The 16,752-nt window shown below is 53.1% G+C and overlaps 1 protein-coding gene across 6 annotated transcripts in view; it reads right to left on the reverse strand.

Annotated features, from left to right (window-relative positions):
* Positions 1–2,057: 2,057 nt before the first annotated feature.
* ANO10 (anoctamin 10) overlaps positions 2,058–16,752 on the reverse strand; it is a 247,735-nt gene continuing 233,040 nt past the window's right edge. For 5 of the 6 annotated variants that reach the window (XM_044252830.1, XM_044252829.1, XM_044252826.1 and 2 more), the window contains one exon: positions 2,058–2,647. In XM_044252830.1, the coding sequence (XP_044108765.1) occupies positions 2,579–2,647 (69 nt within the window). In that variant the 3' untranslated portion in view covers positions 2,058–2,578. Of the gene's footprint in view, positions 2,648–15,073; positions 15,384–16,752 lie in introns of those variants that run through there. The other variant, XM_044252828.1, reaches the window with a different exon arrangement.

The raw sequence follows: 16,752 nt of genomic DNA on the forward strand, positions 1-16,752 counted from the left end.
CGGGGGCCATGGTCCCCTTGGGGCCGAAGTGTTTTTTCGCTGTCCTCCAGGAAAGCCAGGGCCGACTAGGCCTGGGGTCCCGACACTCAGGTTCCACCTCCTCTGCTGACCACAGTGTGGGCAACCCCTCTGCCCGCCCCTGAGAAACCCGGGGCTGGACTCCTGAGGTTCCTGCTCCTCTGAGCCTGATCCACCCGTGGGGAGCTGCTGCTGGGGCCCGCGTTGGTGCTGCTCCCTCATGGGATGGCCAGGCTGGGGCCGGCGACCCGGAGTCCAAGTGTGTCAAGGCAGGTGGGGGCCTCCTCTCATGCCTGCTCTAGGGAACGGGTGGGCTGCAGATGTGGGAGCAGGGTGCTCACTCGCTGCCGTCCTCAGGGACACTGGGAGAACTGGGGAACAGAGCAGGGAGGCCCGGGGCAGTGGGCATGAGGTGGGGCAGGGCTATGGCTTGGCTCTGTAGGCAGGGGTCAGGCCAGAAATAAGAGAACAAATCAGCGGGCAGAAAAGTGGAGGGAGAAGCAGCATAGGGTCCAGACTGTGGCAAGCAGTGCTGGGTGGGGACAGGGCAGTGTGGTCCTCCATGTCTCTCTCCACTCAGGAGGATATGGGACCCCATAGAGTGGAGCAGTGAAAGGTCCTGGCATCTCCCATGTCCGCTCCTGAGTACCCTCCGTAAGCTAGAAGGCACGGAGCAGCTCTGGGGCCAGCAGACCTACACAGCACCCCCTACCCCCCACCTCCCTTTGATACAACCTGGCTGATCCCACGTCTAGCCTCTGTGTCCCTGTGGCCCCAGTGGAGGTGAGTCCTGTGTGCCTACCCCAGAGGCACCGTTTGCCCCCAACAGGGCAGGCTGCACCCTGGTTAGGCACTGCGCTTCTGCCGGTGGTACCAGGGAAGGGCACAGGGAGGTTCCTGGGAGAGACTGCCTCCAGTGCAGGGCCCCCCGGCTCTGCACAGGCACCTCACAGGGTGAGGAGGGCCAGTCCGGAGAGCGGCCACCTGCAGCTGGGAGACCAGGGGCAGGGAGTTAACTCCTGTTCATGGTCAGGACCTGTGGGAGACCAAGAGCTGGTCCAAGGACCCCATCGACACCTGCCCCTTCTGCAGCAAACACAGCCCTCGGGCTAGACTGTGAGGAAGCTCCTGGGGACTCGGCTTACTGCCACAGCGGTGGCGGCCATTCACCAGGGCTTCAGAACCTGAGCATGTTCTAGAAAGTCTTCATCAAGCCTAGAACCACCACTGGATAGTCGGGCCCTGGAGTGCCACAGACCAAGCAGCAGTTGGGTAGAGCCGACTCAGAGAGGTCCATGCTGACTGAGCAGTCTGGCAGGACCAACGTGACCACACTGAGGGGCAGACGGGGGTGTCAGGCCTTCCAGCCGACTGCTGAACGGGCCCACTGAGGCCATCTCCACTCTGAGGTGCAGGAGAGAATCAAGGCGCTGGGCTCCTGAGGCAGACAGGACTAGAAGGTCCTCAGCCTCTTTCCCCAGCTGTTCTTTCCCCGGTGGAAGGAAGGGCCCATGGGTCTGTGGTGGCCCGTTGTGAGGAACATGGGCCCAGGCGCAGAGGGTCCGACTGCTGCACGAGGCGAGCCCGAGAGCTGGCAGGGAAAGGGAGCCAGGTTCTGCCCTCCTGGGTGGTCCTTGTGGTCAGACCAGGTAAGACACAGCCAGGGGAGCAGCCTGAGCTCCAGGGTTACTGCCTTTGTGCCTGTGAAAGAGGTGTGTGCTGCCCTCTGGGCACAGGCAGGGGGCGGATGGCACCCCTGGGCAGAAGCTCTCTTCTGTGGGGGTGAGCCCAGACCAGGGTTCCAGGTGCCACGGGCATGAAAGCAGCCCCAGGGGCCCTTGCATTCCCACGAGGGGACGGGCTCCAGTGGCAGCAGCAGAACCTCCCGAGAACTGGATGGGCCTGGCCACAGGCTTTGGAAGTGGCACACAGGTGCCCAGCCTCAAGCAGAGCCCCACTCTCAGCTCAGAGCTCTAATGACCTGACTAGGGCTCGTTTCAGAAGGAGGGCCTTTTCAGTCCACGTGCGGTAAGCAGGAGTCAGAGAGGTACGTGTCACCTTTAATAGCTCAGTTACTATGGTTTTTGTTGAGAAAGGGTCTGTTCACATACTGCAAAGGAGAACCAGGCAAGAGGTATCTGGAGCTGTCCAGGTGCTCGAAACACTGGCTTGCCCCTGTCCCTCTGCACGGAGGCCCCGCAGGAAGCCCCCGCTCTTGGCCTGCTGGTGGCCCGCTGGTGGTGCGGTGGGCACACACCCTGACCCGCTGCCCAGCCCCCAGGGCTGACCACCGCTGTGAGGGGCGCACAGGGAGCAGCGGTCCACCGCAAGCCAGGCTCTGGGCCTCGGTCGTGCTGCTGCAAGGGCATGGGGGCCCTTTGCAGGGACAGGAAGGAAGGGGCAGGCTGGGCTTGGGACTGGGAGGGGTTGCACCGGGACACCGCAGAGGGGAGAAGGGGCCTGCTGCTACTTGTGGCCACGCCCTGGGTCTGGGTTCAGGGGCTGCCGTGTTGCTCCAGGTGCCCCTCTGCCCTCGGCTCAGGGCGGCCCGGGTGGGCGCTCAGGCCTCCTCCTCCTTATTGCCTTCCCTTGAGTCCTCCTTCAGGTTCTGGGCCATGAGCTTCATTTGCTGTTGAGAGAACACAGAACAAGGAGTGAGCCATGCCAGTTCACATGGTGGCCCCCGGGAGGGAGGGACACAGACTCCCGCTCCGGCTGTGAGAGGCCCTGGGTGGTGGTGTCCCTTGAGCTCCATCACAGCACACTCTGTGGCCTGAGAAGCCGGGAAGTGGGGGTGCTCTGACACCGCCCACAGTCTCCCCAGAGTGCAGAGCCCTCGGTTCTGACCCTGAGGAGATGGGAGCCTGCAGGCATAGGCTGGGAACATCGTGTTGTGTGAACCTCCTAGCCCAGTGGGGAATCTACTGAGGCAGAAATGAGAAACAGCAGCCGGAATCTCCTCCTCCCTGGATCCCCAGGGCCAGGAGGGAGGGGAAAGGGCAGAACAGGGGCCTGGAGCACTGACTTGCGGCCAAGTCCTTGCTCTGTGCCTGTAAACTTGGTGACCCTGGCAAGTGGACATCTCTGAGCCTTTGTTTCCACATCTGCATGTGGGCAGCCACGGTGCATGTATGCCAGGTTGACACGGGGGTCACTGAACATGAAGTCCCTGGCCCAGAGCAGATACGCCAAAACAACAGACATTTTCACCAGGCCTCTGACCCTAGGGCCACAGGACCATTCTGAGCCATTGAGCCATCCAGAGCCATCAGGGCCATCCTATGAAATCTCCCAGAGAGCCAGGCCGAGACGGAGGGGCAGCCTGTTAGGCTCGCAGAGAGGTGTCAGAAGGAGCCCACAGCCAAGGCAGCTGGGGGTGAGGAGGTCCTGCTGCTCCCAGTCCTGGGGCGCCCCTTGCCTGTCCCCGAGAACCCTATAGCTCCCAACCCCCTCTGTCCCGTGGGTGCTGGAAAATATGACTATAGCTCTGCCCTGTTTGTTGAAAAAAATGAATAACTCCTTTGGAATTTGGCTTAAAATACACACACTGATTTTTGATAACAGTTATTTACTTCTGGGAAAGACATAGCTCTGAGCACCAGCACTGCCGCTGCTCCAGGTAGCTGGTCCCTCTTGGGGGCCCCCAGCACCACCCAGGGCTGGACACAATGCCATGCTCTCTCTGTTTCAGGGAGAGGAGTCCCATTCATACTCTGGAATCAAATGCCTCTGCCTCCTGATTCAACCCTGTTTCACCCAGTGAGAATCCTTTAGATCTGTAGTACCTCGGGGGACCCCCGTTCACTCCGGACAGTCACCTTCTCTGAGTCTGGTGGCTGCCCCTCCCCCCATGAGCTGTAGAGGGGACTGCCCGTTGTCTACATAGGAACAGGCTTCAGGGGATGGCTTTTATGGGGAAGGGGGCAGGTGGGTCACAGGGACCAGTGAGCTCCTGCTGCACAGGCCACAGCATTTCCCCAAGCCTCCCCACAGGGGCCTACGCCAGCCTCAGGCCCCACGGCTGCAGGGTCTGCACAGCCTTCGGCCTGCCAGGGTGACAGTGACCGCCTGATTTAGTTCTCCGGGCTGGAGAAGCAGTAACTGCCAGGCCATGTGAGAGTCTCCCGGAAGCTACATAGTGCATCTGCTCCCTTTTCTGTGGCTACTAGCACTTCTTGTCCTCTAACAAGGCCACTTTCCCTGTTAACTGCCGATGTAAAACACAATCATAAGGTCACTGCTGACTCTTCTAGTTGATGTCAATTAACACTTAATGAGACCTTTTCAAATGTCTTTTTGTGAGAGAGAATATGAGTCTATTTCCTGATTTGACAAGCAGCCATAAGAAATTAAAGGCTAAATAACATTAACTAAACTAGAACTAGAATGAGGATAAACTATTCCCTAGCTTGTCATGGAATCTTCTGGCCAGGCCTCCCTAGCATTCCACATGGGGAGGTAAATCAAAGCGGGCTTTGGTCCAAAGGAGCCTGTGAGGCTCCCTGCAGGGTGCAAGCTGTTCTCCCATTGTGTGTGTGGCTATGGCTGGGAGGCCCCCTGCCAACAGGTGAAGGACCACAGAGCTGTCTTCAGATCTCTGAGAGGGGACGTCCTGCCCCACAGTGGCCAGGAGGAGGTTTCTGTCTGACATGCCCTCTCCCCTGGATGACCCAGGCCAAGGTAGGAGCTTCACTCAGGACCGGGGAGGGATTCAGAACCCACCACCCCATCTGTGGCACCTGCCCTGCTCAGGGTGGCTCCTGAGCACAGGGGATGTATGGAAGGTCATGGGCTATCCACCCTGAGCTGCGCTACTGGGAGCAAAGGCAGGAATGCTGGCCAGGGACCCCACCATCCTGTCAAATCCCAGCCCAGGCAGCAGGAGTACTTGTCTCTACAAGTGCAGTGACCACGCCCCTCCCTCTGCTGGGTCTGGCCAAGCCTGCCCATAGCCCTTCCCCTCAGTGGTGGGTCCCTCAGGGCCTGATCTGCCTTGTGGAGTGTCCTGACCCCCACAGGAAACATGACCTATGGTGGATGGGAAGACTTGTGCTCCCCAGGCCTTTGCCAGTGTAGGGCTGAGCATCCTGGCTGTGAGGGGGGCAGATGCTTGGCTCGTCTCCTGCATCTCCTGTCCTCCCTGCCGGACATGGTAGCCCGTGGCCGAAGCAGAACTTCAGACCCTATGGCTCAAGCCCAGAGAAACACTGCAGCAGTTTAGAAGAAACAAGCTGCAGCAGCCTGCTTGCCACAGAAGGAGACTTAAACTGGTTTTGAGGTCAGTGAGTGACAGCCAGCCCTGTCCTGTGCAAACGGGCAGGCCTCCGCCATTCCTCCACCGCGCCTTGAGACAGGTTCTCTCAGGTAAGCCAGTTGCTGTCCATTACTCACGGGGCTAGACCTCCTCTATCTGCAGTCATGAACTTGGAAAAGAACCCTAACCCCACCATTCTGGTGCAGAGGAGCCAGAAGGCTGAGCCCCAGTCCACTCTGCTTGCCACATCTTCTTCCCTTATTGGGGGAGACCGTGACCTTGATAATCATTCAGTCCTGTGGCCACTTAAGAGCCTGGGGCGCCTGGGTGGATCAGTTGGTTGAGTGACTGCCTTCGACTCGGGTCGTGATTCCAGGGTCCTGGGATCAAGCCCCATGTCGGGCTCCTTGCTCGGCGGGGAGCCTGCTTCTCCCTCTCCCTCCACCTGCTACTCTGCCAGCTTGTGCTCTCTCTCTCTCTGTCAAGTCACTAAATAAAATTAAAAAAAAAAAAAAAAAGTCTGGAGCGCCTCTTAAATGCCGACTCACTGGCCCCTCCCTGAGGCACGGCTAACTTCCGTGTCTGTAGTGGGGTCCAAGGTCTCTGAATTTTAACAAGCCCTTAAAATTTCTCCTGACTTGGGAGACTGATTTGTTGCCTGCCATCTCTCACAGATCAGTAAGCTGGAATGGAGGGGGATGAGCAGGTCCCTTCCAGGCCACACTGTGGGCTCAGGCCAGGAGGCACAGAGCAGCCCTCTGGCACCAGGCTGCCTCCTGCAGCCGCCCAGCTCTTTGGCTGCCTCTGCTCTTTAGCAGCCCTGCTTAGGGGGATGCGGTGGGAGGGAGCAACATTATCCCCTAAATAAACAAACAAACCTGACTTCTTTAGAGATTCTTAAAGTCTTATTAAAAATATAAGAAAGGTAATAGCACTAACTTCTTCCCTACAAAAAGCATCAGAATGAAGAGAATGAAATCTTCCCCAATCATGACTCATTAAAACACTCATGCTCCGAATAATTCTTTAAAAAGCCCGGACTGACTTCTTGCATCATTATTAGTAATGATTATCAGAGGAACCTAATCATGAAGTGTGTTGTTCAAATGCACGGCCTAACAGAAGAAAGGACACATAATCGGATCCATTTTTCCCTGCAGAGAAGCACAGAAGTGCTTCCTGAAACCTGCAGTGCTTTCCACAGACCTGGGACGGCCCCTTCCCCCTCCTGGGCTGGTAGCAGGGACTCCCTCTGGCTGACCCCGCAGTCAGCTCCGGGATCTTACTATTCACAGCACTCAGGAAATCACAACCAATGGATTACATTATTGCCCAATAGGAAATCTGTTAGCAGCTACTCCATTACCCCTTCCCCTCAAGAGCAACAACCACCCACAGAAAGACTCTATTTGGGCAGCTCCTGGCTGAAGGACAGAGAGAGCCTGTGCATTCATCTCTTCCTGTTTACTGGAAGCTTCACTGGCCAGGAGCTGGCTCTGTGCAGAGCTCAGAGGCTGCCATGCGGCTGGCTGCTGGCCGCACGCGCTCAGACAGGCACTGTGTTCCTGGGCCTGTTCAGTCCGGCAACGGCACCTGTGGCACCCAGCTCCCATGAATCTTGCCTGTGGCCTCGCATGTGGAGGCCTGGTGATAGCAAAACTGCGAGAGCACGGCCCCCTCCCCACCTCCAGGCTGATGTAACTGGCTCCCCCAGGGCGAGCCTATCACAAGGCGAAGGTGGGGTGGAAGGAAGCCACTCCAGCTCTAGGGAGCAGGAAGTAGGCCTGGAAGCCTCCCTTGGGCACAGCCCTGTCCATGCATCCCTCATTAGCACAAGCGAGGTCTTCTCTGTGTCATTCACTGACAAGGCTGAGGCTAAGCAACTTGTCTGAGGTCCTGTAGCTAGAATCAGGGCAAAATTAAGCAAGGGCCTGGCTGTTCAGGTGAAAAAGAAAGTAAAGAATGGGACATTTCACACACACAAAAATTTTTTTAAGTCATCTCTACACCCAGCATGGCGCTCAAACTCACAACCCCAGTGATCAAGACTTGTGTGCTCTTCTGACTGACCCAGCCAGGTGCCTCAAGACTCTTTTTATTTGTTACATCTAGAGGAAAGCTTACCTCAAACAAGCAAATACAATGATGAAACACTCCAACTCTGCCCTGGGCCTGGCAAGGCCTTCAGGCTGTGACAAGCCCCACTGTAGTGGGGGAAGGGCAGGAAGAGCAGGGGCAGTGTCCTTCAGGCTGTCCTGTGGGCATTGCCTATGCCACCTCTCCCTCTGGGGGTGGCCCGGTTCCTCTGTATTTGACAAAACGTACAAAACGTGAGGTCTGCTGACCATTAGACACGCCAGCGTTCTAAGTCCCATGTCCTCACCTCTGCCAGCTGCTCTCTCAGTCACCTCATCTCAGGGGCCACAACCACCTGCTTGCTCAGATCAGAACTGGAGCCCTTATGGTGGGTGCCTCTGTGCTCCTCCTCGGTCTTCAGTCCTCCATGGAGCCCTGCTCACCCCACCTGCCCAGCACACCTCCTGCTGCCAGTGCCGGCCTCCCACTCCTCAACGTCGTCATCCAAACACAGCCCAAGCCGGGTTTTAAAACAGGGGACAAGAACATGCAACCACAGAGGCTTCCCAGAGGTTCTGGACTCAGCCCCAGGTCGCTCAGCCCAGAAGGGCTGCCTGTCACCTTTACCTTCCACCGTGATTCCTGTGCTCCACACACACCATCTGCTTTTGTCAATGTTTGTGTGAGGGGTTTTCCTGCTTTGATGTTCTATCCCACACAGTGTGGACTCTCTGGAGAGGGTGCATGGCTCTGTCCCCACAGCCCACGACACAGCCCTGAGAGCTAGAGCCTGCATCCCGCCAATACGGGTGGAAGGGGGACCACAGCCTGGAGCTCTGGGGCAGCCGGCATGATCACTGTTCAGCCCAGAGCTCGGCATGACTGCAGTGAACCGGGGAGTCTTCCTTTCTCGCGGGTATGTAGAGGAGACACACTCATATTCTTGAAGGCAACATCACTATCCGGATCACAGGTCTGTTGGGCACATGTATGGTGTCCCAAAAAGCACACTGCAGTGTGAGCTTTATGTCAGAAGGCCCAGGATGTCATTCAGAGGCCAGTTACCTGCCCTGGTAGCAATGCAGGTCTGGGCCCCTTAAGCCTGTGGCTCAGTGGGAACAGGAATTGTGGTTCCCCCAAGCCCTCAGGTGTGGTTCTGGCTCAGGGGTCTGCAATGACAGCTGGGAGGTGGAGGGAGGAGCAGGGTCAAGGGCCACCAGGAAGGCTGCGGATGACCAGCTTGATCCCAGCTGGAAACGAAAACCCTCTAAGATAAAAAAAAACCCAGCTCTAAAGAGGCTTCAGGACCTGGTGGCCCAGCCCAGCTCACCCAAAGGGTGACATTCCAGAGCCCACGAGCTCATTAATTGCACAGGCTGACCCTGGGGAGTGTAAAGTTTAACATTAAAAAAATTTTATCTACTTTTAAAATTATTGTTTGGGTCCTGCTTTCTCTGTGTAATTGAGATTCAGAACTAAATTTCCAAAAGCAGAAATTAAAGGCTCTTGGAAGGAAAACTCCATAGATAGCCTGAGAATGCAAACTATTTTCTATAGAGTGTGAGGGGCCTGCAGAAGCCTAAGGCCTGCTTCCCAGCCATCCCCAGATATGCACTAATTTGGATGCTTCTGGAATCGGAGAGCCAAGTACGACCGATTAGCCACAGCCATCTCTGAAACCTGGGCTGCAAAAATTATGTGTTTGCTAAAGCTATGGAGTTCTATAGGTGGCTACAAGCTGCTGAATGCACACAAAAATGACAAAGTGAAATCGATGAGAGACCGGCCTACCTCGCTGGGTTTGGGAAGTGCAGAAGGCCCTCGTCTGGGCTGCTCATGGCCTCCGTCCTTCCACAGTCCATCAGTGTGTAAGGGCCTGGTTAGCCAGAGGAACTTAGTTGCAAACCCGGGGTATAGGAGAGGGCCAGGCCGGATGGAGACATCCAATCAGTGGGGCGCGCATATATTTAATGTGGTGAGTTGAAATCCCATTGGCCTCTTGTGTGTGGACCGGGCTCAACCACCTCTATAAAGGTTAGTCTGTGAGGCTGGGGTGGGGGGAGTAGTAGGAGGAGTCAGAATAGCCATTGGAGTAGTAGGAATTAGAATAGGAGTTAGAATAGCCATTGGGAAAGCCATTAGGGTAGTCCTCGGGAGAGTCAGAGCGTCGTGGTCATCGTGGTCGTAGGGAACATCGTGGTCATCCTGGTCATCGTAGTCATAGGCAGCAGTGCCACAGCGAATAGCCTCGCTGCCAGCAGCCTCGCCATAGCGAGCGGTGGCCCTGCCACGAGCGGCCTCATCACCCTGGCCTCAGCCCTGCCACGAGCGGCCTCACCGCTCCGGGCCACGGCGCCGCCGCAAGCGGCCTCAGAGCAGCATCATTCTGGGGAGCGGTCCCATCCGGGGAGTGACCTCATCAGCAGCGGCCTTGTCCTGGGAACGGCTTTGTCCAGAGTGGTCTCTTCTTAGGAGCGGCCCTGTCTGGGGAGCAGCCTCGTCAGCAGCAGCCTCGTCCTGGGAGCGGCCTTATCTGGAGTGGCCTCCTCTGCGGAGCGGCCTCCTCCAGAGCAGCCTTCTTGGGAGTGACCTTGTCAGGGTCATCATCGTCTTCTCTTCGTAAGAGATGGCCCCTACAAGTCAGTTTGATTTCGACGCGTGGCGCGAAATTAAGCTTTGTTTAATTTTCGCTTTGTGTCAGTCTCGTTCCTTTGATCACGGACCCTAACATAGTGGGTTCTGGTATTTTTTATGAGGTATGGGTCTCTAAATGCGATCCTCTCACTTATCCAAAATTCGCATGAGATCACCAAGCGATGAATGCAGCAGACCCTTTGCCGACACCTGGGCATTCAGCCTGGGACTGGCACACTCCAACGAGATGGTTCTGCAGGGACTGTGGAGCACAGGCAGGTGTGTCCAGAGCGCTAGCCCCGTGCTTTAGGCATGTTCTCTGTACCAGCTTCATGTCATTCTTGGCAACTTACTCCCCGCGTGCCCATTTCCTGCACTTCTAACTCTGCTTGTATATCCAAACTCTTTTCCCTCCTGCTTTATTTATTTCACTTTCAATGTCTGTTTCATTCTATTGTTTTTGTGTAACTTAGTGACCAACAATTACATCACAATACATACCAGACACTCTTCTAAATGCTATCTATTTACTCATTTGCTCCTCAGAACCACCCTATGAGAAACATCACATTGTCATCATGTTCAAGACAGAATCGAGGCCCAGGGAGGCTGAGAATCCTGCCCAAGGTCACACAGCCTGCCCAAGGTCACATGGCGCCCAGGAGGTTTGAGGCCAGCCTGCTGCTGCATCTCTGGTTTCATGCTGTTATAATGTCACGCCTAGCCCCCTGCGCTGGGAGACTCAGGGTCAGCTGGCTTGCACTTCCATCTCAGGAAGGTTTGCTGAGATCTTTCTGATTCTTGGTAAGGTCTCAATTTTTTTCCCATCCCACCTGGCTCAGAGTCTCTGCTTCTGCTAAGTCTCTAAACCACCAGAGTCTGGCTCTAGAACCCACCACGTTAACCCCTCTCCTGACCTGTAAGCACAAATTCAAGCAAGGTTTTACAAAGTTGCTTACAGTGCCAGGAAAGAGGTTTTAAGAGTTAAATTTTTTAAGAAGGCATACATCTTTGGCTTTTTTTTTTTCCTCTTTTTTTAAACGGAAAGGCCTCTGAAGGGCCCACGAGCCAGCGAATGTGGGAAATGCTGTGGGAATGTTAGTTGGCAAAATCACAAGTGCTCCAACAGCTCTAACACGGGAAGAAGGCTAGCGATGGGTGAACCGCTAAGGAGAGCCCCTCCAAGAAGGAAAATGGAAAGAACCAGGACTTAAATGTGGCAACAAAGTGCAGTTTAGCACAGAAAAGGAAGAGTACAGACAGAAAGGGGAGTACAGACAGTCATACATTATTCAGGAACAACCAAGGTTAAAATAAGCGATGTCTCCTTCGTTAGATGAGGAGAGAAAACTGGTAACAGATGTTGCTTAAAAGGCAGCTGAACTGAATGGATCCATTTCGGAAACACCCAGACCCAAGTGTAGAGAAGAAGGATGGCTGGGCCCTGGAGTGCCTGGGGACATCCACAAAGGGGAGACAGCCCAGCAGCAGCCTGGGCCAAAGGTGTTAACCCTGCCGTCTCCATTGCCTGCCATGGGGGTCAGGTCAGAACGCAGATGGAATATGTGGAATAGAAATGTCATTAGAAATAACAAGAGCCAGAGTCCCTGAGATCAAAAGCAAGCTATGAGTAATTCTAAGGAATTCTAATTCTAAGGAATTCAGTCCACTGAATTCTCTATTCTAAGAGAATATATAGATAAGACACTCAGTACTTCTGGAACGGCCATCCACAGAGTGCATATCATGACCACAGAAGAAGCAGGGGATAAAAGGGAGGGTGAGGAAGACACAGAATGGGAGCCCTTGGCAAGTCACATAAGTCGGATGAAGGGGCCACCAATTCTGTATGAGAAAGGGGAAAAAAGCATTTTGCGTTTTCGTTAATAATCACATAAAAAGAATATGGTGGGGGTACCTGGGGGCTCAGTCTGTTAAGTGTCTGACTCTTGGGTTTCGGCTTAGGTCACCATCTCAGGGTCATGAGATCGAACCCTGTGTCGGCTGCATACTCAGCACAGAGTCTGTTTGGGATTCTTCCCCCTTTCTCACCCTCCCTGACTATTACCCCCCTTTCTTTCTTTCTTAAATAAATAAATACATAAATAAAATCTTTTAAAAAAAAGTATGGTGGTCAGTTTGCCTCAAATCAGGGGACAAATAACTAAATTTCCTTTATAAATTGAGTTCCTTTTCGAATGGCACCTTTCACTGAAAGAACTAGGTCTCCAGGCATGATGTTATTCTGCCGTGTTGTGCAGGAGGCAGCCCTCCATCCATTCCATCTGCTACAATATGGTCCTGGGCAGTACGTCAGAAGAGAGGGAGGGGGATTAATCTGAAAGCTCTTCTTCACCTGCAATACTAAATACACAGTGATGTTACTTTACCAAGACAGGGCTCCTGTGCTTCCGATCACCCAGATGACCAAGTGTCTGCAGGAGGCACTTCCTGGATAAGACTGTCACAGTGTCCCCTACTCAGGAACTGGCCTGCTCTTGATCTGACTGTAGGAAGGATGTGCTGGGGCTTCAGGATTTAACTCCCTCTTTGTCTGGAAGCCCTGGGAGCCAAGGAGGGAGGCAGTGTTCTTCTCTCCCTGCATAAGCTTACACACAGGTCACTGGGGTTCCTTAGGAGATGAGACCCAGAGAGATTTTTGACCAGGCAAGGCATTGTCTTTATCTGCAGGTGCTAGGTGGATAGCAGGGGCATTCCAGGGCTCAGGCTGTGAGTGGAGCAGAAGACAAGGAGAAAGGACAGAAAGCACCCACGGTTCCTCCAAAGAAAACCCCCATAGGCTCACTGAAAGCCATGGCTGGGGGGCATTTAGGGACTGAGCAACTGAAACTTCAACAATTTGGTTGGGTCAAGGTGATACACAAAGGCGTAAGAGCCCCAGGAAGAGAAATCAAAGGTCTCTAACAGAACCTCGACTGTAGGGTGAGTGGGTGGTGTGGATGTCGGTCAGAGGGAACCTGGAGCCCAGCCTTTCATCCGAGTCCAGAGTCAAGGAGCGGGAGGGGCAGGATTTCACTGTGCCATAAAGCAGAAACCCAGACAGTTTAGAAAATAAAGGGCTGAGGTAAACAGTCCACTGAATTAAATACAGGAGACAGTCTATGCCCCACAGCAGGGTTTCAACCAAAGATATTTTTCAATTTAAAATAAACATTTTTCACTAATATTAAGGGGGAATAACCTTTAATCTAAGAAAATAATGCCATCATTACTAACAAGGAGTGACAGGGCAGGATGAATGGGCATGATCACACAGGGCGAGCTGCCTCACTGCCCCAAGAGGCATCTGTACCCCTTCTGTGTGGCTGCCATGGGGGTCTGGGGTATGTGTAAGCACGGAAAGGGCTCCTGTCTGTTGCAGAGTGGTTCCAGCCTTTAGACATACCTCACCCATCACCAAAGCATCTTGTGAAAGATGCTTATAAAATGCATGCTCAATTTCAGACCGCAGAGAAAGCACATGCCACCCCCCCCCATCTTTAGGATCTTCCCAGAGCAGTGAGGTTGTTTCTCCCCATCTAAACACTGGATGGCTCTTTGATAAACAAAAACATCTCTATCCTCTGTTAATCTAATAGTTCACAACCAATAATATGACTAAAACCCAACCAATAGTTGTAACATTCTGCGATTTTGACAAGGCCACATTGCCTCCATTGCCTAAGACATTGGTATGTTCCCCTCACCCCGGGTGGGTGAGGGCTGGGGTAGGGTCCCGTCCCCAGTAGGTAAGAACGGCTGCCCTGGGTGCCCATGCTGGGAGCCAGCAGGACTGCAACCATCAGCGCCCCTTTGGAGGAGCCTGGGCAAAGCTGGAGCCAGGGATGATCTACTCGATCACACCTGATCTTTTTCTCCAACAAAAACACCCTCAGTGGAAGGTGGGGCTCTAGCCTTCATTCACTGGACATCCCTTTCCCTCAGAACAGCTAAGGCCTACTCATTCTCATCTATTAGCCTCATTAAATGGAAAAATTCCTGCTTTTCACCTCCATCTTTTACTTCACTTTTCTTTCCATCACCTTATATTCCCTCCTGGGTGAGTGGCAGCTACCGTAACCAGCAGTGATGGCTGATTTTGGGTGACAAGAATGTCACCAAACACACAAACACACCTCACTGCTGTGTCCTAGGGTCGTGAGAACATTTAGGCTGTCTAGCATGTCCTGAAATCTAGAACTGGAGTGACACAACGCTGTCCTAGTTGGTGCCATTGAAACCTATCCATGGCACCAAACCACCTCTGTCCCAGGGATTATCTTTCCATTAACTTTCCTCTGGGGGGGGGGGCAGGGTCCAGGTCAGACTTTCTAACAGGTGGAGTGAGAAGCAGACTAGATGACTTTTTTTAAGTTCATGACTATGGTATAATATAGGCATGAAATTCACTGCTTCTGTGAGGAAGAAAGGATTTTTTTTTTGCAAACATGTGTCTTAGAGATCAAAGACATCTAAGAACCTAGTGTTACCAGAACACAGAGTTTAGATGAAGAAGAAATGAGAGCATTAATGACTGACACCCCACATACAGTCTAGTCAGACCCCTTGAGGTTTCTCCCAAGTGTGCATGTGCCCCAGGGGAGATGTGGCCCAGTATGTGTTGGTGTTACATGAGCCAAAATGGGGTTTTCTAAATTGCAATGATTACAGTTTCACTGAAATTAATTACAAAACCAATCCTAGGTAAGCCCCTCAGTGAGTCATACACGTACCCCTCTAGGCCTTGAAGAGCAGCACTCCCAGGTATCAGGGGAGGCTCTGAAAGGCAGCATGAACAAATGCATGGGCTTACCCTTTTCATGACCCTATTCCAAAGGCTCTTTTGTGTTCTCTCCAAGATAGCAGAAGTAGAATAATAGCTACTTTATTATTTTAAATGCAACACCACAGGTTCACTTTGTCCATCTAATGGGAATATGAACTTTCTTATTGTTCTTAGGACCTAAATGCACAATGTACAAATGGACTTAGAAGATGTTCTTGGTTGTTTGGGTGAGGCCAATATTACTAAATTCAGGTGTCTTTTGGTTAAAAAAAAAAAAGTTTTACAAATTCAGAAAGAAGAAAAACTAGGACTAAAACGTTGCCATTTTATCTGCATACTGCATTCAGAAGGGCACACAAAATAGGCGGAGAAGTGGTAAAAGGGCACTTCATGAGGCTCCTAGAAATCACTGCACAGAAGAAGCTAGTACCAATACTTCATTCCAATAGCTCCTGGTTCCACTCACTGCTTCCAGGTCCCAAAATGTGACTGCATTTCATGCTGGGAGAGCAGCAAAGGCTTCCTTCTGTTTCCATCACACGCTTTCCAGAATCTGGAAAGTTCTAGAAGGATGGAGTCCAGCCCGTGTGATCAGTGCTGTCTTTAGTGCCACCTCTGGAAGAGATCACAGTCACAGTTTGGGTTGAGCTGTCAGCCAGCACAATCCTGCTTAAGCCACGTGGCTGTGGACTTAGCTTTCTAAGCAGGTCCCAGTATCTGGAGTGTCACTCTGCCTCCTTGCTTTGCTATTTAGAAACATGAACTGATCTACCTAATAGGTGTTGAATTAAACATGTTTTCAAATATTTAGTTCCTTCTCTACCATTACTGCCGTTTCCCTGCGTGAAGCCAAGAACAGTGTATGGCATAGGAGATAAGCTGTTTGCTGACAGGGAAGCTCCTGGTAAAAGTAATAATATACAGATGATTTTTGTCTCTTACCCTGAATGATCTGCAGGTCATTTTGTTAAGAGGGCATGGGATAAATGTTTTAGGTGCACATGGCCAGGTGTTTGTGGGGTGATTCTGTGTCATCTAGCAAAGACCGCAGCTGAGGCACAGTTTGCTCTCATGGGTCTAGGAGGGGGAAGCAAATCAGTGTTTCCATAAGTTGTTTTGGACAAGCCAAAAACCAAGCATGCACCAAATCAAGAATCATCCAGTTGCAGCAGGTTGTGGGTATATACTGTACATTTCCCCCCCTTTGAATCGAGCATTCTGGGTAAGCATGTGGCAAAGCACATGGGTAAATGTTCTTAACTTCTGTAGGCTTAACTGGAAGGGCCTGAAGACCACTAGAAGAGTAAGACATCCTTGATGCTAACAAAAGCAGCTTGCAAACCAAGATCCACCACGCCTCAAGAAGGAACTGGTACCAGTACCAAGACTGTCCTGGTGTGCTGGAAAAGCCAGACACTCCCCCAGCATGCACAGTGCAGCAGCCAGCTGTACCGGGCTGGGAGGAAGTGAGGGCTAACCGCAAGCGGAAAACATGCACGAAGCGGAAATTGAACAGAACAAGACAGTGGGTGTGTCAGAGCTGAAGGGCCTCCACACAATGCGAGGACAGTTCTTTCCAAACAAAGACCTCATCCGGGGCAAAGGCTCACCACCAGTAATGACCCACTGAGAAGGGAGCCCCGCCCACAGGGCTTGAGTTCTTGCCTTCCGGGTCCTCAGGGCAGCAGAGCCCCACTGACCCCACCCAAAATAGGTCACTGTGGCACCTGCTAACTACCTCAATGCTGTGAAGCAGCTGCAGCCCCTGGGGGAGCGCGGGAGACCCCAGCGCTTCTGGCTCCGGTGGATACGCCTGGACTGGACCTCGAGTCCACCTCTCCGAGCCTACCTCCAGCCCCGTCCTGCCATCTTCACTGGCCCTTTTACCCTGCTTCGGGGCAGGCTGGTGTGCAGGGAGCTCAGAGGGAAGTGGTTCTCTCCTGACCTCTCCAGCACACCGACCTGGCAGCAGCTTCTAGTCCCG

The sequence above is a fragment of the Neovison vison genome, chromosome 6 (genome assembly GCF_020171115.1).
Source record: "Neovison vison isolate M4711 chromosome 6, ASM_NN_V1, whole genome shotgun sequence".
Taxonomy (NCBI): Eukaryota; Metazoa; Chordata; class Mammalia; order Carnivora; family Mustelidae; genus Neogale; species Neogale vison.